This window comes from Chelonoidis abingdonii, chromosome 1, assembly GCF_003597395.2.
Source record: "Chelonoidis abingdonii isolate Lonesome George chromosome 1, CheloAbing_2.0, whole genome shotgun sequence".
Taxonomy (NCBI): domain Eukaryota; kingdom Metazoa; phylum Chordata; order Testudines; family Testudinidae; genus Chelonoidis; species Chelonoidis abingdonii.
Window position 1 is genome coordinate 8,053,837 of NC_133769.1, and position 22,643 is coordinate 8,076,479.

At 40.0% G+C, this 22,643-nt stretch overlaps 1 protein-coding gene across 1 annotated transcript in view; it reads left to right on the forward strand.

Moving 5' to 3' along the window:
* Window positions 1–22,643, forward strand: part of TAF3 (TATA-box binding protein associated factor 3) — a 135,357-nt gene continuing 112,714 nt past the window's right edge. Inside the window, exons 1-2 of the mRNA XM_032773327.2 lie at window positions 1–282; window positions 8,454–8,696. Coding sequence (XP_032629218.1) covers window positions 117–282; window positions 8,454–8,696 — 409 coding nt within the window. The 5' untranslated portion in view covers window positions 1–116. The remainder of the gene's footprint in view (window positions 283–8,453; window positions 8,697–22,643) is intronic.

Consider the following 22,643-nt stretch of genomic DNA (forward strand, 5'->3'; position numbering starts at 1 on the left):
GACTCGGCGCGACCCCAAGATGGCGGCGTTGGCGGCGGCGGGCTCTATGGCCTGCGCGTGAGCCTCCCCCCGGGCCATGGCGGGCTCCGGGCCCAGGCCGCGCTGAGCCGGCCGGGATGTGCGAGAGCTACTCGCGGTGTCTGCTGCGGGTGTCGGTGGCTCAGATCTGCCAGGCGCTGGGCTGGGACTCGGTGCAAATCTCGGCCTGCGACCTCCTCACCGACGTGCTGCAGCGCTACCTGCAGGGGCTGGGTCGGGGCTGCCACCGCTACTGCGAGCTCTGTGAGTGCCGGGGCCGCCGCCGCCGCAGCCCGCGGTGTCAGTGCGGAGGGGGATGGGAGCCGTGGAGGGGGCGCACTGTCCGCTCTGTCGGGGGGGGAGGCGGCTGACACTGTCCGCTCTGCCAGTGTGTGTGTGGGGGGGGATCGGAGCCCTGGAGATGGGGGGTGGCTGAGGCTGACGTTACCCGCTGTGTCAGTGTGTGTGTGGGGGAGGTGGCTGAGGCTGACGCTGCCCGCTCTGTCAGTGTGTGTGTGTGGGGGGGATCGGAGCCCTGGAGATGGGGGGTGGTTGAGGCTGACGTTACCCGCTCTGTCAGTTGTGTGGGGGGGATGGGAGGCCTGGAGACGGGGGGCGGCTGAGGCTGACACTGCCCGCTCTGTCAGCTGTGTGTGGGGGAGATGGGAGCCTTGGAGGGGGGCACTGTCCGCTCTGTCAGTGGGGGGGGGCAGCTGAGGCTGACACTACCCGCTCTGTCAGTGTGTGTGTGTGGGAGCCCTGGAGATGGGGGGTGGCTAAGGCTGACACTGCCCGCTCTGTCAGTGTGTGTGTGGGGGAGGTGGCTGAGGCTGACGCTGCCCGCTCTGTCAGTGTGTGTGTGGGGGGGGATCGGAGCCCTGGAGATGGGGGGCGGCTGAGGCTGACGTTACCCGCTCTGTCAGTGTGTGTGTGGGGGAGGTGGCTGAGGCTGACGCTGCCCGCTCTGTCAGTGTGTGTGTGGGGGGGGATCGGAGCCCTGGAGATGGGGGGCGGCTGAGGCTGACACTGCCCGCTCTGTCAGTGTGTGTGGTGGGGGGATGGGAGCTTTGGAGATGGGGGGCAGCTGAGGCTGACACTGCCCGCTCTGTCAGTGTGTGTGTGTGGGAGCCCTGGAGATGGGGGGTGGCTAAGGCTGACACTGCCCGCTCTGTCAGTGTGTGAGGGGGGGATGGGAGCCCTGGAGATGGGGGGCTACTGCCCAGTTTGTCAGTGCGGAGGGGGATGGGAGCCATGGAGGTGGAGAGAAGGAGGCTGCCACTGCCCTCTCTGGCAGTGTGTGTTGATAGGAACCATAGAGAAAACGTGTGAAGGGGTCTCTAGTACTGCAGGATCAGCGAATGGAGGGGAGAAGATGGATGGGGTGCTGGAGGTACAAGACTGCTATTGCCTGTCTTGTGAGTGTAGCAGTTGTGGGGGAGCTGTGGGGATGGGGCTGCAGCTGCCCTCTCTGTGAGTGTAGGGGTGATGGGGTTTGATGGGCTGCTGCTGCCCACTCTGTGCAGGGGGTGGGGGGGTGGAGCAGCCTGGGGTTGCCACTGCCAACTGAGTGCTGGGGACACAGTGCGGTTGGGGGTGAGGGGAGATTCCACCCTGCTGAGCTTTGAATGCAGGGTCAGTGGGGGGCTAGGGCTGCCACTGTCTGCTCTGTGAGTCTAGGGGACTGGGGAGCCATCAGCATGGTGGAGATAGAGCTGTCACTACTAACTCTGAATGTGGGGAGACAAGGGGAGTGGGGGGGTTGTTACTGCAGGCTCTGTGAGTGTAGAGAGGTTGGGAGCCATGGGAACTGCAGGGCTGAGGTGTCACCATAGGGTAAGCTCAGTGGATATGGGGAGATTCTGGGGGCCAGAGATGCCACTGAGAGTTCTGGGTGGCACAACTTTAGCTGAGTCTGGAAATCCTGATTACTTGGGGGCTGACAAAAATACTAATGAGAGTTGAGGGGAGTACCACTGTTTCTTTGAGTCCATTGAGATCATGGGGCTGAGAGGCCAGGAATACCAACCTCGCTGTAAGTCCAGGAGGATATGAGGAGTGTGGTTATTGTCATGCTCTAAGTTTTTTTTAATCTGAGGACTTTTAGTTGCAGGGGAGCCTGAGAACCATGTCTTTTTTTGGCTACCTGTAGGGGCTGGACTGAGTCTACCAGTACTCATGAGAGGAAGTATGAGTCTAGATTTGGTGGGGGGCGGGGAATAATGCTAGTGTAACCCATATGTACCACCAGTGCAGGGACTTTACCAGTGCAGCTATCATACCTGTAAGTTTCACATCTAAATGCTAAGATGAATATTCCTGTATAAATATTTGTGATAGGGTAGACTCTAGGAGACAAGGGAGCATCAGGTTGTGGAATAAAAGAGAGGACTGGATTACCCACAGAAGTTGGGCTGAACCTGTTGTCAGTAGTCTGATCCACGTGAACTTGGAGTGGGGACAATATATTACTGGGGGACAATGATCTCCTCTCAGAGGGACCAGAGTTGCCACTGAGAGAGTTCTGAGAAATTTGAGAAGTGCTGAGAGTTTGAAAACAGAATTACCTTCCAGGGCTTAGCCTGTATTTTCCACAGCTACTGAGAGATTTGTGAGGCCTTTGGATGATATATATGAATGTGACTGGGAGTTGGGGGCACTGTAATTTACCTTCTTATTTAGGCTGCATGAGGGGTGTGAAGGATTTACTGTGATTTGGGAAAAGGGCATGTTTTCTTGACAAATGGATGGAGGCGAAGGGAGCATAATCTCTTCGTTATGGAGGCATATACTGTTAAACATTACATTTGTGGTATAATGTCTCTTATATTATCAACCTCACACTGATTTTTTTTTCTCTCAAATATGATTGTCAAAGGCACATCCTATTATTCAACAGATCTCCTCCCTAAGTGTATTTAGACTTGGGTTTGCTTGTCACTGCCTAAAACCTTCTGCTGTACAAAACCAATTAATCTCTGGAAGGATAAACTAGATTTTTTTCTGATTCTTGCATAATCAACAGAATTGTTAACTAAGTTCCAGTTGCAGAGGCTCAGTTGTTGATGTGTTAGCCAGAAATTAACCAGTTTGACCCTTGGATCAGTTTGGTTTAGTAGAGTTGGCAGTTGGGGTGTTTATTTGGAGGGGGGAGGGGTGGAATCTTTGCACTTGTAAATGGAACAGATTTGATCTTCAGTAATTGAGACACAATAAACTGCATACTGTGGTTCTACTGTGAATAACAGCTGTAAAAATGGCATAATGGGTCCGCATTTTCTCAGTTAACAAGCAAAATGATGGCTTTTCTAACTGTGCTAGATTATCTTCCTTGCTTCCATTTGCTATATCACATTAAAAGACATATTAAAAGATAATCAAGAGGGCCCATTTAAGACAGTTTGACAAGAAGCTGTGAGGATACTTAACATGGGGAAATAGATTCAATGTGTGTAAGCTGAGCTGAGTAAATTGTGTGTGTCAGAGATTGGCTGGTCTTTTTAAGGAATGTTGGGTCCTAGCCTCACCTGTGACAAACTTAACTCATTTCTCCAGGTGGGAGAATGAATAATACCACATGACAGAAGGATTGTGTGGCTAAACCAGATCTTAGGGGTAGATGCCTATCATAGTTTCATGCCCACTCTGAACTTTAGGGTACAGATGTGGGGACCTGCATGAACAACTCTAAGCTTAACTACCAGCTTAGATCTGGTCTCGCTGCCGCCATCCAGATTTCTGAGTTATCTGGAAAACTAGGTCTTCCCCCACAAAACCTTCCCCTCCCTGGGTGTCCTTGAGAGACTCCTCCACCAATTCCCTGGTGAGTCCAGATCCAATTCCCTTGGATCTAAAAAACAAGGAAGAATTACTCCTTCCCCCTCCCTTTTTCCCCCCACCAATCCCTGGTGAGTCCAGATCCAATTCCCTTGGATCTAAAAAACAAGGAAGAATTACTCCTTCCCCTTTGCTACCGCCCCCCCCCAATTCCTGGTGAGTCCAGATGCAATCCCCTTGGATCTTAAAACAAGGAAAAATCAATCAGGTTCTTAAAAAGAAGGCTTTTAATTCAAGAAAAAAACCTCTGGGAGATAGCATACAAGCTGATCTCACAGACAACAGATTTAAAACACAGGATGTTCCCCTGGGCAAAACCTTAATACACACAAGAATACCCAATTTGATAATTCCCCTAATTGCACAAAGACAAAAGCAAATAAACATAAACCTTTTTATTCCTTTCTAAAACTTACTACTCTGATAAGAGGCTGGTTCCTTGATCTTTTCCACTCCTGCTGAAACTGACTCTAAACAAAGGAAACTTCCCTCTTTCCTTTTGAAACATCTTGTTCCCCCTTGGTTCCTCTGGTCAGGTGTCAGCTAGGCTAGGTGAACTTCTTAACCCTTTACAGGTAAAAGAGGTATTAACTCTTAACTGTCTGTTTATGACAATGCCAAAGGCCAGAAAACTGAAGGGAGAAGAAGCCTTAGGTCCTCTCCAGTGAGAGAGAAGATTCCAGGAAGCCTTGGGAGTTGCTGCTTAGTAAAGGGCATGGAGAGATGCTCAGGAAGGGCTATTTAGCTGTGCTAAAATGAAACTTGAGGTGAGAAGACAGACCCTCAAGCAGGGTTTTGGAGCGGAGCCCGGAGCTGGAGTGTGGAGCAGCTCCGGAGTGGTGGAGCTGCAGGTTTCTGCCTGGAGCTGGAGCAGAGCCGAAGCATAGCTCCAAAGCCGTTCCCTCAAGAAGCAGAGTCTGGGCCCAGTTTGAAACTGAGGTGAAGACACTGTTTGATGCTTCATAAAGACAGTGGTATCCTGGAAGGGATAGGATTCTAGAGAGACGTGCAGAGGGCCAGGTCGTCAAGACAGGAACAAATTCTGGCTAGAGAGGCTGGTGTGTGGAGAACAAGTTGGCTAAAGTAAAGCCTCAGCTGGACGTTTTATTTTCCTTTTGAACTCTGTTAATAAACCAGACGCTAAGAAGGGTTATTTTTGGACATATGAAAGCCTTTGCAAGTACTTGAGGTGCCCAGAAGGGGAAACTGAGGCAGTGGAGAGAGTGAGATCAGGCTGGGTAAGGTGACATAGTGGCAGTTTAATAAATGAGGGCAGTTTTGAGTATTTGTTGTTAAAACAAATAGTGTAGTGTGGTGTTAAGCCACCTGCTTCAAGTTGTCAGGAGATTATCTGTAGAAGGAGTTGGTTTTCAGTACTCTTTTTACCTCAGGTTCAGCATTGTACACAATGACTAGATGTGTTGTTGAGTAAATTTTTATGTTCTTTTGCAATATGTTCATTGCTGGAGCCAGGATACCAGATGAAAAGGAATTTATTAGTTTGATCTAAAGCAGGGGTCCACAATGCAGTGCCCACGGGCGCCATGGCATCTAAATGTGTCTGCGTTCTGGCCAGCAGACAAGCATTCACTGAAATGCCACCGGCTAGCTGCGTCATCCAAAGATGTCGCTGCCCATTTTTGGCGGTATTTTGGCAGCGCCGCCTCTGGATGACGTTGGTTGACTGCATTTCAGTGGCGATGCCTACTGACATTGCCGCTTGTCAGCGGAATTTCAGTGGATGGTCGTCTGCCGCCACAATCCTCCATGACGAGAGAGGTTGGGGACCACTGATCTAAAGTGATCATTCCCATGTTCTTAAGATTGCATTTTTTTGCAGAAGTGAAAGACTTGTATTAAAAATGCATGAGAAACAGAGCCTGATAAGCACATCTTGATAAATAGAAGTGAGAAATCCTAAAATTATTAGATCTTGAGAAGTATGGCCACATGTTATATACTCTTGGTGAATTGGACCAAAAAAGATTGCTCTGCTGTTGGTGCTCTTAGCTCTGGTCTACACTACAAACTTACATTGGTAACGCAATGTTGGTTCACCCTTGAGCGAAGTAGTTATACTGACTTAACCCCCGGTGTAGAAAGTGCTTTGTCGATGGAGGATGATGGGTAGGTGGATTACCTACACTGAAGGGAGAAACTCTTCTATTGGCATAGGTAAAATCTTCACTAAGCGCTACACCGGTGCAGCTGCAGCATTGTAAGTACAAACGAGCCCTTACTAAATAAATACACCTCTACCCTGATATAACGCTGTCCTTGGGAGCCAAAAAATCTTACTCCGTTATAGGTGAAACTACATTATATTGAACTAGCTTTGATCAGCCATAGCGCGCAGGCCCCCACCCCCACAAGCACTGCTTTACTGCGTTATATCCAATTTTTGTGTTATATAGAAGTAGAGGTGTAGCTTTGTACATCCTTATACCTCCCAGATTTTGTTACTTTCAGGATATCTAATTTCTTACTGGCTGCCAGTAAGAGAGACCATTCTTCCTTCTACTTGACGTTCATCAGTCGCCATGAAATGGAGCAGACTTCTAGTAGCAATGATAATGTAGAGGAGGTCGTATCTATATAAAGCCCAATCTGTGGTGTCTTGACCCACCAGTGTGTAGGTTCATGACTGACTCCCAGCAATGTCCCATTACCTGTCACTTTAGCCGTGGCTACTACTCTTCTGCTTTATCCATTAGATTTTGACACTTTCAGCTGAGTAAATCATTTGGTAAAGTTACATCTACCTTTCCTTACTTGACATTAATATGTTTCTTGTCTGAAGAATGAATAAGAAATAGCATTGCAAGATTTCATGTTTATTGTGTCAATAATTTGCTAGGTCAGATTTGCTCAGGAAACAAGTAAAAAGGTGTGTTTTCTTACTGTCAAGGTACCTGGTAAAGGTAATAGGTAATAATTGGAGATATACCAATCTCCTTGAACTGGAAGGGACCTCGAAAGGTCATTGAGTCCAGCCCCCTGCCTTCACTAGCAGGACCAATTTTTGCCCCAGATCCCTATGTGGCCCCCTCAAGGATTGAACTCACAACCCTGGGTTTAGCAGGCCAGTGCTCAGAGAGCTATCCCTCTCCCCTGGGAACTTAAAGCTGAGCAATTGGAGGTTGTGGTTGTTGTCTACTTGTATTACAGTAGCATTTAAAGGCTCCATCGGAGATTAGGGTCTCATTATGCTAGGTATTGTACAAGCAGGTAGTAAGGGAAAGCCATTGTTCTAAAGAGCTTTCATTCTGCATAAACAAGACAAAAGATGAGAGAGGAAGAAATTTAGTACTTCTATTTTGTAGATGGGGAAAGCTGGAACACAGAGATTGTTGTTTGAAGTAGGAGTAAAAAGTCATTTAAAAAAACAATAAAAAAGAACAAACACACACACCAAAAAAAACACACACTTCACACTAAACCAATATTTATTTATATTACCACCAGTAGTAGCTATGATTCTGAATATACACGATAAGCATATTTTTCAGTGAGAAAGTGCTAGTTTTATATAGTAACTTTGATGAGACTTGCACTTTAAGATCATTTATGTAGATAGCATTATTGTAATTATGGATGTGCTTGTTAACAAACATTTTGAAAGGTATATTAAATGTCATGCTTTGGTGTTTGATAGTTGACTGTTAGAGATTATAGGTCTCATGCCAATGAGAGAGAGACTATCCAACACCTGTCTACTGCACAGTTCTTACCCATTCTTTTGAAGCATCTGGTGCTGACTACTGAGACAGGATGCTGGATGAGATGGACTTTGGATCTGATCTAGTATGGCAATTCCTATGTTCCTATTAATATGTGGACCAGTCAGTGTTACCGAGATGTTAAATAAACTCTCTTGCACCATTTTGAAAGGGTACTATCCTTTATTTTTTAATTTCATAAGTGAAGCAAGGGGCATGCCGGGTTAATGCTTGTGGGAGAACCCTAGAGGCAAAACACAATAGATACTGGAAGTGGTGTTGGGGTGTCAGTAGGTGGTAGGTACTGGCATAGTAGTAGGAGGACATTGGGTTGCTGTCTTTGGATGTGATATTGAACCAAGGTCCTGACCACTTGGCCAGTAGGATTCTCAGAATGCTTTTCACAAGAAAGAAGTGTTAGCCATGGTGTCCTACAGAAATTGCAGCTCAGGGAATTACTTTCTCCTTACCAAAATTCACCATTCAATATGTGTGAAATACATTATTCTTCTCTTCTCACCTAAACTGTTGTGTAGCACTGCATGCGTTTGAGCTATTGCTGTGTCACCCGTCCTCCCTCCCCCCCGTGTGCTTTTGCCTGGTGGGTGAAGTGAATGTTGTAGTTCTAGTTTATAAAGCACTAGAGGTTCCATTTGAACAAAAGGCACTACTGTGAATAAGTAATATATTTAGTTTTAATCCAATATGTTGCATTTAGCCACATGTAAGCTGCTGTTGGGTTAATAAAAGTTTAAATGATCAATTTTTTACTTCTGACAAAAGGAAATTTCCTGTGTACTGAATGTGCTGATATTGTTCATTACAAAACAAAGTCAAAGTTCTTCAGACTAGATTTTTACTAAAATTTCTTTTTGTTTGCAGATGGCCGTACAGATCCAATTTTGGATGATGTAGGTGAAGCCTTTGCACTTATGGGGGTTAACCTGCATGAGCTGGAAGATTACATACACAATATTGAACCTGTCACTTTCCCACATCAAATCCCTTCATTTCCTGTCAGCAAGAACAATGTCCTACAGTTTCCCCAGCCTGGAAGCAAAGATGCAGAAGAGAGGAAAGAGTACATTCCTGATTACATGCCACCTATTGTCTCATCTCAAGAAGGTGGGAAATTAACATTTTTTTCATTTTCATTTGTTTATTTACATATTTGTTTACATTTTCTTTAAGCAGTCCAAGTTGTGCCACCAATAACGGTGGTTTTGTAAAGCACCCATTAGGGCACTGCTCAAATAATGAAGTACAATCATGATAATATTTAATCATCATACAAAATAAAGAGAGCAGTAGCGTGTCTAAGTTATATTTCTGTTTTCCACTTTTACTGCACTTTGCATCAGAGGAATTCAGTGTTAAAACACTTTGCATTTCTGTAATATTCTCTATCTGAGGATCTCAGGTCATTAAGTTAATGAATTAAGCCTCACAACATCTCTGTCAGGTGACGAAACCGTTCTTTCTCCCTTCAAGCTCATGTTTAAAAAGCTGTTGCCAATTTAAAAAACTGAAGTAAAAATAGTTTCAGGTACTACACTTGCGTCTGAGTGTCTCTATTAATTTTTATGGTTTTACGGTCATACTTTTCTATTTTTAAATGTCTTCCTTTCCCCCACTGAATGAACGATTCATAAAAATGGTAGAGGAAAGTGAAAATACCTGTACAGAAAGTGCTGTGAAATAGACATTTTTTTCTGTCAGCTACAGTAATCTTGTGTTAGTTTGTAACAATAATTGAAAGGGGGTAAGTGGAGGAATTTTTTTTGTAATCTCTTCAGGTACAAGAATCTCAGATGTTAACCAACAATAGAAGGTTTTAAAAAAAAAAAAATCACAAGTGTAACATAAATTAGCTGTCCTTTAATGACGGTTACAAATAATAACTATTTTCTAAGTGTATGTAGTGCTGTGGATTAGGAAGAGAAATATTAAATAGAACAAAATGCTTGGTGTGAAGAACGAACAGTACAGTTAACAGACAGAATTCTGATTCTAATGTGGCATTTACTACTTCTGAAGTCAATAATGGTGGATATACTGTGTATTATACATAATGGCTTACTGAAGAACTTAGTCTATAAGGCCTGAGACACTAAATGTAGGCAGAAAACCCCTACAACATAAAAATGAACAGAAGATGATTTCTCTTTATTGACAACATGAATAAATCCTGTTGCTCTACTGCCACAAATGATGTGCAGAATTGTTGTTCTATTACTGATATTTACAGTGCCCAGCACAGCAGAGTCCAGGTCCATCACTGGGGCTCCTAAGCTCCAGAGTAATACAAATGATAAATAAAATAATTTTATTATTTGGGTAGCAAGTTTATTTTCTGTTGATTTAACCATAATGTGCTACAATTAGACTATCTATCATATACTATGCGAAGTGGCTGTAAGGAACAGTTTTCTGAAATCAGAAGAATGCTCTAAAAATGTATTTTTCAGGTCTCCAGTCTTCACATTTACTTTCATTTCCTCAAAGCCAGACATTTTTAGCAATTATTTACACACACACGAAAAATATTTTAATATTTCTTGACTTAACGTGACCAAAAGTAAAATTTAAATAGTAGCCAGAAATATTTTTCAAGACTTAACGGGATTAAAATCTCTTCATTGGGAGGCCTGATAAAAGATGTGCTTTTTAAAACTTTTTTTTTAAAAGAACTCTTCAAAGAGAGCTGAAAAATACAAAGCAAGAGGTAACCATAGCATAGCTAAAAAATAATTGTAAGGACATGCCATAGAATTATGTCAAGCTCTTCAAAAGTGAATAATGATTTTGTGTATTTCAATATGTGGTTCAGTTTGAGACACCTTAAAGGTGCCTGATTTTTTCAGATGGTTCTTCACATCTACCGTTAAAATCAGGTTACTTTGAAATGTCTCAAATTAGGCACCCAGAATCACTCGCCACTTTTGTAAATGTTGGTTTTAAATTGTAATAGAGAGATCAAGTCCAAGAGAGAACTCAATGTAGCTGTAACGGAATATCAGTATACAGGAAAAGACGTGATGAATATTACAAATTCAGTATGGCATTATAGCTAAATATGTATATGGCGGCAATTGTGCTTTTCTTTGTAAGTAATTTCTACATTTTTTTTTCTCTTGCAAGTTAGATCCAGGAGTTAGATTAGAGCAGTCCTTATAAATACTGTAGGAATCCTTTAAACACCTGAAGCAAGAAGATACTATTTCCCAAGTTGGACAGGAACCAGGAAAACTTCTAATGCCCAAGGCTAGTGTATCAGAGGGACCACAAGCACAGGTTTTTTTTAAGTCAATAAATGAATTGATATAAATTTAAACAAGTATTACGTTGAAAATAACACTTGTTATAATTGCTATGCTATACTTAAGTATAGTTTAGGGCATTTTCCTAATACAGTAAATTTGAATGTTTGAATTCAGTGGGATTACATATATGTTGTTTAAAAAAAAAAAAAAAAAAAGTTCATAACTGTTTTCAGACCAATATTTTTGGGATACATGAAATGGACCAGGAGGATCAGTTCTCAACATCTGGTACTACTTTATTAGCAAATAAAATTTGGAGGTAATTTCTTCTCTGAAATATTATGGAACTATCCCTCAAAAACAGTCTCTCTTAAGAATCACATCATATAGCAGTTGACTACATTGTCAGCTGATTTTACGGAAGTGTAAAACTTCTGTCTGTGTTGACAGTTACATTTAATAGTTTAATGTGTTGAGTGATTTCATGTAGCGACAGAGATATAGCTGCATGTAATGATGAAGTGAGGCGATGTGCCTGAATCATATGAAACTTGAATATTACTCATTTTAAGGCAGTATTTGAAAACTATACGGTTACATTTAGTTTTATATTAAGGCCTAGGGCTGAGCTCATTCAGATTTTGATTAAATTATTTTTATGGATATTCAGAAATTAACAATACCACTAAATATTATGTCATTGTAATTAGTCACTTCTGTCATAATATAAAGTTTAAATTTTTCATTCATGTTTAGAGAACATTTGCATCAAAAACTGTTTAAATATGCACCATGACCAGTAGGTGTTGCTAGCCCACTTCTTAAAACTCAAGTTGCAATTATTTGCAGGCACAGAAAACATCATATTGTTACTTTCTTTAGAATCAGTGGTGTGACATACACGATATTCAGTCTGTTCAGATAGTTTGCCTGATTACTTAACTGTTTTGTCAATCTTATTACCAAAAGTCATTAAGACAAATTTTTGTTTTGTTCTGTTCACATATGCCTCACTCATTAGAAATGCTGGAATTTGAACGTGAGCTCTTTGCGGCTGTGCTTAATAGTAATGTGCCAAGCAGTGAAAAGGCACCCAGATTTTCATGACCTGTCTCTGCCATTTAGCGTTAGCTGTGAGGTTAGTACTTTGGGCCAAATTCTCCTCTAAGTCTTTTAACTGAAAGCAGAATGTGGCTCCTTGTATTAAATCTAGAGTACTATGTTTCATTAACTTTGACTAGAAGAGTTGGCATATATGTCAAGTGTATAAATTATATGGATCTATGTATAAATACACATTTCTATAAAACAATCTGATTCATCATTACCATGTTTGATGGTGGAGTTTTAGTGGTGTTTTTTACAACTAAAACTTCGGGGAAAATTTTATGCCAGTCTCATGATGTTCACTTTCTGCCTATTTTTAGTTATTCCCTCTTTTGTTTTTACAGAGTTGTTTTAGTGCTGTTGTCACTGTAATGTCATGGTGAACTTGTAAAATAGATTTTTTTTTTTTGAGAAAAAAAATAAATTGGTTGCAAAACATGATGGTCATGCTTTATTTCTCATGCTTTAATGTAGAAGAACACAAACTTTTGCAATAATATCAACCAGTTTCTATGAAGTTGGTGTTTCAGTTAAAGTAACAGAGAGAAATTAGGCACTTAAAAATATCTATATACTTAACCAAAGTGAATAATAATAATAAATTATTATTTGTATTGTGGTAGCACCTATAAGCCAGACCCCATTTGTATTAGATACTACAGTGTAGTTCCCCAAAATTGTAAAAAGTTTACCTGTCCAAAGACTGATTCTACATGTGCCATAGTAACCCTGGTTCTTAGCCACTTAGAACTCAATTCTAAATTAATATGATTGATAGACAATATGTTTTGTTTTTTTTTTAAACTGTGACTCTATATTGTGTCATCTCCTCTTTCCTCCATTCCCCCTTTCCCCCTCAGATTTTTTAAGGCACACACAATAATGGACTCTGTATGTCTCCTGCATTGGGATGAGAGGGAGGAAAATATGTATATAGTATATTCTTAGGTATGCATCAGTTTTTAACATTCTACTATATTTGCATCAGTTCTAGTTTTTAGGGACATCCTGTTAGTTCTTTAATGATCACGCAGCCTTAATGGTGACCAGTTCATTTGTTGCTTTCTGGAAGCCTCATTGTGCCTGGTTGCTCCAGAGTGGCATGAGGGGAGGATACAGGAAGTTCTGTCCACTGGGCTCAATTGCAGTCTCAGTGCTTCTTCATGGTTCCCCTGGAGAGAGAGAGAGACCGCTTTAGCTCTTGCTTTGGAATGTTTCTCTGTCTCCGCATCTTGTTCCTCAAACTCTGCCATTAGAGGTTATTTTAAAAAAAATGTAAATTGTAGTGGGGGTTAAGTATTGGGGCCTTTCAGCCTTGATAGTGCATATTTAAGAGCTAGCTTCATATTTCCCATTTTTGATCCAGGACCAGTTCTGGACACGATTTACTTGTCCTGATTTATTTGTAACTTTGTCTGATGTGTCTTGCCTTGGCAGGTCAGAGCTTAAAAGTGTCATTCTGATTACAGTCTTGCTTTTCTCCTGCTTTAATGCTGATGTGATATTAGACCCTAATAACCACCAGAAACCTGTGGTTATTACACCTGAAAGCATGGAAACCCAGCTGTCAAATTACATAACTTATTAAATTCTCTCTCTTTGTTTGTAAGATATTAGGTGCTAAAAATCACATTGGAATTGAAGAGAGGTATGGAAAAGCAAAGTGGAAATCAAAATAATATGATTTTCAGGTCTGATGATATCATAGGCTGGCTAGTGCTAGAAGTGTAATTGTATAAAGCATTAAGCTTCACAGTGGTATAAAGCATTAGTGTCTAGCTCCAGTGATTTGATATATCAGATTTTGAAACTGTCACTGGCATCTCAATCTAGCAGTGCTTTTTTTGGCTCTTTTCCAGAAGTGAATATAGCAAGTCTTGGATCTCAAACCACTGTAATTTCAATCCCTGGTTTCCTCAAGGGTTAAACAAAGTCAATGACTTTTTAAACAGCGTGTGGTGGGATTTACAGATGCTTAAAAAGGAATATCTGGATATTGACTTTGCCATTTGATAAACTGAGTTTCTGTCATTGTTCTTACTTAGTTTGCAGACTTTCTACTCTCTTTCACCCCCTCACATTTAATCATATGGTGTATAGCTTTATTATATACCCCCACAGTAAACTGCACTGGTGGTTTAAAAGCAGCAATGACATTTTTCAGCCTAGTATACTAGGCTATGCAAAACACCACCACATATCAGCAGACAGGTACTGTGTAATCAACCAATTTGAAGTATAAACCATTGGTAGAGGATCAACTTTGGAACACTTTGCTCCTGGCTACTAGCCATGCCTGGTTGCTGAGTATTGCAAGCTTTATGTCAAGTTGCTTTAGCAGTCCATGCACTCTGTGTCAGGCACTGATTGCTCTTGTGCGAATGAGTCTCCATGTATGCATCAGTCTAGCAAGGAAGGAGCAACAGGAGAAACAGACGAAATGAGAAAAGCAGCCAAGCTTAAGAAGCAGACAGAGGAAAGCCATTGAGAGAGAGCCAGTAGGAGAGGCAGGTTCAAAGGAAAAAGAGAATATGAGATGGCAACAAAAAAGTACAGAAAATGTGTGGTTTAATTCTTACCATTAGACAACCATAAAAATAACTCCTGTTTGGAATATGAAGTTGTCTTCATAATTATAACTATATATCTTTATCTTTCCTTAAGAAACAGTATCATAATCCAAAACATGGTTCCAGTGGAAATAATGCAAGAAAAAACATGAAGATTAAAAAAAAACCAGACATGTAGATTGAGGCCAAATAGACTTTCATCTAAGGATCTTCATTTTGTGAGCATCACAGGCAAAAATTCAGTTTAGTGGGCACTCCAGGAAAACTTCATCCATAGCACAAACCCAATCACACAGCTGGGCTATGTAGACTTGGAGGTGGGGCGGGGGGCGGGGTGGTTTCAACCTAGCAGTTAAGGTTAGTGGGAGTTAGGTGCCTAACTGTATTTTGTACCTTTGAAAATCTCTCTCTGCCTCTGAAGGGAAGTTTGTAATGAGGCTTTTGGGAGTCAAACTTGAGGTGTGTTTGCAAGGGCAATGTAGGCTCTTTGAATGGCACAGATAGATTTGAAAAAGTCTTCATCTATACTTGTGATTTTTCAGAAATATTGTTCGTGTTCTTTTCCTCAGCAAATCTAGGTAAAACTGAAGTACAATATTAGAAAATACTTAGGATGATAGAGAAACCAACTTCAAATCAGTTTTAAAAAAACTCAGTTAAAACTAGTTTCAGGTTCTTCACTGCCTCTGAATATTCCTGCCAACTTGTGTTATAAAAATGGATTTATTAATTTAAAAAAATATGTTGCCTTTATTATGAAAGACCTGTGCAAACAAAAGAGAACACTGTCTCTGCAGAATAAACCATGAAACTGCATATACAAAAATTGCTGTCTTGTCCAAAGTAAAGTGAAAAATAGAGAAAATACTTTTAATTTTTTCAGTTATAGTAGTCTTGTGTTACTTGTAATAATAGTAAGTAAACAGTTTTCAAACAGAAATGGGTTTTTTTTAAAGTTAACTATGCCCCTTTAAAGCTTCAGTATGGAGATGAAATTTTTTTCTCAAAGAATTTGTTTTTTTCCAGACCTGTTTTAATAACTTGCAACTTGTTAACATTTCTTGAGGATTCAAAATTAAAATTGCGTACTGTAAAAGTAATGATTCACATGTCATGCTATCTTACAATGACTTAATTGACATTGAATTGGAATGAAAGTCTTCAATTGTTTCAATGCATTGTAATGTGCAAATTGAAATTTTGGCTATAATGAAATTATTCTTCGGGGAGAAACTAAGACTTTACGATAAAAGACTCCCATTGTCGTGGATATTTTAAACGCAGAAGGCTGTCATTATTTTAATTTCCTAGTGGTTGTTTTTCAGTAAAACTTTTGTCACTTGCCTTGACTTGTCATGGGGTATCAGTTTTTCCTTTTTGCTGACAATATCTGACTTTGTTTAGAACCCCCAATGTGTTCTACACCGTGTACTGCTGCTATACTTGAGGATTTTATTTCATCTGGAGCATCGGACACCTTTGTGGCTTAGAAAGCATAAGTTTCAAATTAGGTTATTGTCTGGTAGTTGTATGTTACTAGTCTCAAGCTTCTCAGGCTTTTTTTTCCCCTCATCCTGCACAGAATATTTTTGGTGACTCCAGGGGGGAAAAAATGGAAAATCTAGCCACAGTTTAAACAGGATAAATGAAAGGTGCAGTTAACCTATTTTAAGGGCTGACCTTCAGAGTCATTGCAGCATGGTGGACCTTTTCCTTTTCACTCCTAATCCTCTCAATTTTCTCCCCGGGGACCTCCCAAAATATTTAATTCTTATGCTTCAGCCAGTGGGTAAAAGGTCAGGAATTGCTGCTAAACTACAAATTTATAGCCACTGTGAGAAAAATGTCTCTTCTTTGTTAAATAATTACTCCGTGTACCTCTTTGTAGCGAGTTGTTTCTGAACAGACATTGGCAGATTTTAGTCTTTTTCAGGATGTGTGTGTTAATGTAATGCTAAAAGACTTCAGCATTATCATGATCTTTTTAAAAACTGTCCACATGACACAAGCCTTACTCTGGATCTACTAATAAAAGAATTGTTTTCCATACTCATGCCAATGCACAAATTTAATCTTTTTTTACATGCTGAAGGATTACTCTCTTTTTGTGGGGTGGAGATCAGCATCACATAAATATACCTGATTTTGAGAAGTCTGGGGCTAGGATTCCCTTGTTACATGAAACATCTTCATGTTGCTGCAGCAATGGCTGTGCTATTTGCATGGGAACTCTTAACAACTAACTGGAGTGGACAGACTTTTGGTAGGCTTAGGTGTTCATATCATGTTGTCCATGCTTGATCTATATCTGAACCACAGATTCCACTGGTGCTAACATCAGTGGTGAATTCTAGGCCCCATTTTTTCCAGTGTAGACAAGGCTAAAGTGGTTAAATGACTTGTCACATGCCTCTACAAGCAAATCAATGGCAAATGCTGACTCCCAGTATTTTAATCTCTGACCTAAAGTCCTGTTTTAGACATTTGAGCTCTTTGCCTCTTGCTAAGGTGTGTGTAATAGCATTGTAATTTGCTAGTTCGGCTATAATTTCAGTGTCCTCTCCATGTCTTCACTTAGAGTAACCTCAACCTTCCAGTTTTCATCTTTGTGCAAATAAAGAGAATCTTAGTGTGTTGGATAAATCAGAATGGATTAACTAAATTTAATACATAGACAGTTTCTCCTTAATTGTCTCAATGTATTATGAAAAAGGTGTTATAGATTCAGTTGGAATAATAGGGAATTTTCAGATTAATAGGCCAAGGCAGACATGACCCCTTTTCAGATAACAGGAGATTTTGGATGACTGAAGTTCACATCGAGTTTGTAATTGTTTCTGAATGGTTCATTTTTGTAGTTTATGCTATTAGGCACGCTTATAAGTTTCTGATACCTGAAACTAAATATCGGAATTGGTTTGTTTCCTATGAATGAGATGTTTTATAGCTGAGACTGTTGCTTGATTTCATACGTACACATTTATATCTATATTTTGATTAAAGGCTCAAATAATTTGACTTTTCAATAGCTATAGTATACCTACAGACATACCACTTTGCAATGTGATATCAGACCTCAGCAACTTAGGCGTGGTTGATACTTAGATCAAGACTCAGGGCTTCTCTACGCTACCCACCAGATCGGCAGACAGCGATTGATCCAGCGGGGGGGATCGATTTATCGTGTCTAGTATTGATGAGATAAATCGACTGTTGAGCACTCTCTTGTCGACTCTGGTACTCCACCAGAATGAGGAGCGCAAGCGGAGTTGACAGGAGAGCATCAGCTGTCGATTTACAGCAGTGAAGACACCGTTATTCACATAGCTGAAGTTACGTATCTTAGATCGACCCCGCGCAGTAGTGTAGACAAACCCTGAAAAACATAGGGCGTCCAGTTGGTGCAGCAGTAATTTACATAACTTTCTCTTATTATCAAACTGATATCTGGTTTTAGGTGAATACACTATGAAGTATCATTTTGTATGAAAAGGTAAGCCAGGGTTCAGCCACTTTGTTTTTAATGGTTCTATGGCAGCTAATGTGAGAGACTTTGTAGCTCCACTGCCCTGGGCAAATTACAGCTTATTACACGCTACATAACCTCTATTTTCCTTGGCAAACATTTTTGCTCTTTCCTTCTTAAATAACACTGGTGGTAAATGGCTGCGGCTTTTCCATTCTAGAGGGAAACATATTTCAATAGCAGATGGATTAATATCTATATATTCATATCATGGGGATGAAAGGTGCTGTTCTTCAAATATTATGAAAGTATTTGTAGCTGTGGGGATGGCACTGCTTTTTTGTGGCTGAGAAATCTTATTTAATGGAATTGCTACATAATCCATTTATCCCGTTCAGAATCATGAATAATTGTAGATCTTCTTATCATCTTTTATGTATTTTATGGACATTCACAGTAGCAAATGAACTTTGCCTTTTGCTATTTAAGCTATACACATCAGTGTTCCTGTATCTATTTTATCTTAAAATGTGTGTACATTTTTTCAATTTTTTTTTTTTACATATTCATATGCTCCTGGCATATTTAAACATTAGCACTTTTTACTTGTATATGTGAAACACTGATTATGTCTGACACACACAATTGGGAATAGCATAGAGGAAATAATAGTTCTTGACCAATCAGTAAAACTCAGGAAGTCCCAGTGCCATAGGAAGGGAGAGAAACTCACTTTTCATTTCCTCTTGAGTCCAGTGTGTTCAGATTAACTTTAAAGGGGAATGAGATGCAGCTCTGAGGGTTTGGTCTCCAGCAGAATGTTACCTATGTATGGAGCCCATCTCAGCAGGCATCTAGTGACCAGCCAAAAAAGCTCTCATAGCTAACTTGCTGGGGTATCCTATTGCAAATTGAATATGAAACAAGGATACACTAGGTTTTGCATGAGAAACTTTAAAGCATTCATTAAAGAGGCTTTTATTTCTGTTTCAAATATTTTAAAGCCACAGACCTATTTAAGGTGATTTTTGTCTAGTTTGACTTGTTTCTTGTATTTTGAGAGAATTTACAGATTTGAGAACTGATAAAAATCCATAGTTGTCATATTACTACTTAGTGCTTTACATGTTCAGAACACTACAGTACACAGTCACAATGCTTTTTCAAATGACTTTGCTTGCCCTTTTCTCTCTTTTGTATGTGTATATATGTATATATGTATAGTAGTATATAACGGATTAAAAGTGTAGTTTTGTAAGAAGGTTTAAATATGAATCTGTATGGGAGCACCTGTCAGTCTATTTAATGCACTCGTACTTGGATTTTCAAAGGAGCCTAAGGGAGTAAGGCACTTACCTCCTACTGAAATTCATTAGGATTAGGGCATCTAACTCCTTTTGGCTCCTTTGAAAATTGCAGCCTTAATATTTTTAAGAGCCCTCCACACAGTTATGTTAAATTTCATTGAAGCTATGGCAAGCTGACAAATGAAGGCATTTCAAATTTAAAGTTTAAATTCTGTTGCTTCTTGCTACTGTGAAATTCTTAACATTCTTAGCTGTACCTAGACATTGCAACCTGTGTGGTAGATAACATGGTTCATGCTGACTCCAAACACAGACAATACTTAAGCACAATGGGTTGATCCTCTTGCCCATCAGTTGACATGTAGATGATTCCTGGGAAAAATTTAACTACAAGTGTGTACAAACTAAAGTTTTGAAGAGATGCCCTTAATATTTTACTTTGTGGTTCAGAGCCCTCTCCTTATCAAATTACATTCTTTTACTGATTTATTTCTGCCAAATATTTAAGACCTACTGTGATTCAGGATGAACCCCTGTATTTCTCCAAAAACTCAGGGGAATCCTACTTTTTCTCCATTTTAAAGAGACCCCTCCAGAGACATCCACACCAACCTTCCCCCGCCCAAAAAAGCATAAGTAGAACCCTAAGCAGGTAACTTCTCTTAAAGGGAAATTAAAATAGCAGACAGATGAACTAATGCCCTCCCTTGCCATATGCATTAATCACTATATTTATTTATTGGTGGTGTAGGAAGGGGAAGAAAATGGGCAAGAGTTCCTGACATAAAACAGTCTGTACTTGAGTTTGTGTGAGGAAGAGCTCAGTTACTATATTATAACTGAATAGAGTACTTAGCTATCCTAACAGCTCAGTCACCTAAAAACTGGTTGGCACCACTCTGTTTAAAAACAAAACAAAACAACTAGAGCTGTCAATTAATCGCAATTTTAAATGCACTGTTAAACAATAGAATATCAATTGAAAATTATTAAATATTTTGGATGTTTTTGTACATTTTCATATAGTATTCTGTGTTGTAATTGAAATCAAAGTTTATATTATTTTTATTACAAATATTTGCACTGTAAAAATGACAAACAAAAGAAATTGTATTTTTCAATTCACCTCATACAAGTACTGTCCTGTAATCTTTGTTGTGAATGTACAATTTACAAATGTTGATTTACTTTTTTGTTACATAACTGCACTCAAAAACAAAACAATGTAAAACTTCAGAGCCTACAAGCCCACTTGGTCCTACTTCTTGTTCAGCCAATTGCTAAAGACAAACAAGTTTGTTTACATTTACAGGAGGTAATGCTGCCCTCGTCTTATTTATAATGTCACCAGAAAGTGAGAACAGGCATTTGCATGGCTCTTTTGTAGCCGACATTGCAAGCTATTTATGTGCCAGGTACACTAAATATTCATATACCCCTTCATGCTTTGGCCATCATTCCAGAGGACATTCTTCCATGCTGATGACGCTCATTTTAAAAAAAAAAAAATGCATTAATTAAATTTGTGACCCAACTCCTTGGGGGAGAATTGTACATCCCCTGCTCTGTTTTACCTGCTTTCTGCCGTATATTTCATGTTATAGCAGTCTTGGATGATGACCCACCACATATTGTTCATTTTAAGAACACTTTCACTGCAGATTTCACAAAACACAAAGTAAGTGCCAATGTGAGATTTCTCAAGATAGCTGCAGCACTCGACTCAAGGTTTAAGAATCTGAAGTGCCATCCAAAATCTGAGAGGGACGAGATGTGGAGCATGCTTTCAGAAGTCTTAAAAGAGCAATACTCTGGTGCGGAAACTACAGAACCCAAATCACCTAAAGAGAAAGTCAACCTTCTGCTGGTGGCATCTGACTCAGATAATGAAAATGAATATGCGTCAGTCCACACTGTTTTGGATTGTTATCAAGCAGAACTTGTCATGAGCATGGACGCCTTATCCCTGGAATGGTGGTTGAAGCGTGAAGGGACATATGAATCTTTAGTGCATCTGGCACATAAATATCTTGCAATTCCAGCTACAACAGTGCCATGAGAACGCCTGTTCTCACTGTCACGCGACATTGTAAACAAGAACCGGGCAGTATTATCTCCTGCAAATGTAAACAAACTTGTTTGTCTGAGCAATTGGCTTAACAAGAAGTAGGACTGAGTGGACTTGCAGGCTCTAAAGGTTTACGTTATTTTATTTTTGAATGCAGAGGTTTTTTTACATCATTCTACATTTGTAAGTTCAACTTTCATGATAAAGAGATTGCACTACAGTACTTGCATTAGATGAATTGAAAAATACTATTTGTTTTTTTACAGTGCAGATACTATAATCAAAAATAAATATAAAGAGAGCACTGTACACTTTGTATTCTGTGTTGTAATTGAAATCAGTATATTTGAAAATGTAGAAAACATCAAAAAATATCTAAATGTTATTCTATTATTGTTTTTTAATCGCGCAATAAATCACCATTTTTTTTAATCGCTTGACAGCCCTAAACAAAACAATTAAAATGCCTCCATTGTGTAGTGTAAAAAAATGTAAAAAGAAATTTGGCATAAAGCTTCCTACTCTATTAAATTTAAACCGAACTTCTGATCAGTGCAAATAAATTTTTAACTGCAGTATTTTATCAGTTTAGCCTTTACTTTGGAGGCTTTATTTATATGCTCCCGTGCTCTGTAGCTGTGCCACCTTCGGCTAAGATCTTGTCAGATTATGAGCTAAGCAAGATAAGATAGGGCAATTCTTGTACAGAAGACATGCAGGGAAGAATTCCAGTGCTGCAGGAGGTAGTGTTGATTAGTGGGTAGTACTCTTCTCAGTGCGAAGCAAGGTATGCTGTTGACTGACTCATTTAAACAAAATGAAAACCTTAAGTTCTTACCTCTTGTGGTTACTAAAGGCGCCATGACACATTTTTCAGGAGTAATATGTTAAACTGGAATTTATCCAGGAAGATTAAGAATTCAGCCTGCTAAAATATTCCTACCAGTTTCAAATTCATAGAGTATTTTTAAAACTATCCAGTATTGTTGTGTGCTGTTAAACAGTTGCTGCATCCTCCCACCGAGATGACTGCATTTCAGCAGTGACTGAAGTGATTCTTAGTTGGGGGCCATGTCCTGCCCATCGAATGTGTGCAACAGGCCTTTTTGACTTGAAGCGAATAATGCACGTGTTTCCCAGGGTAGCATTTGTCCTATATTTATAAAGCATTTGGGATAAAAATAGTTATATAAATGGAAGATTCTGTTGTATGTTCTCTTGAGTGGGGACATAGCTCAGGCAGAGGATTCCAACCCACAGGCAAGTCACATATTTGAGAACAAGAGAACTG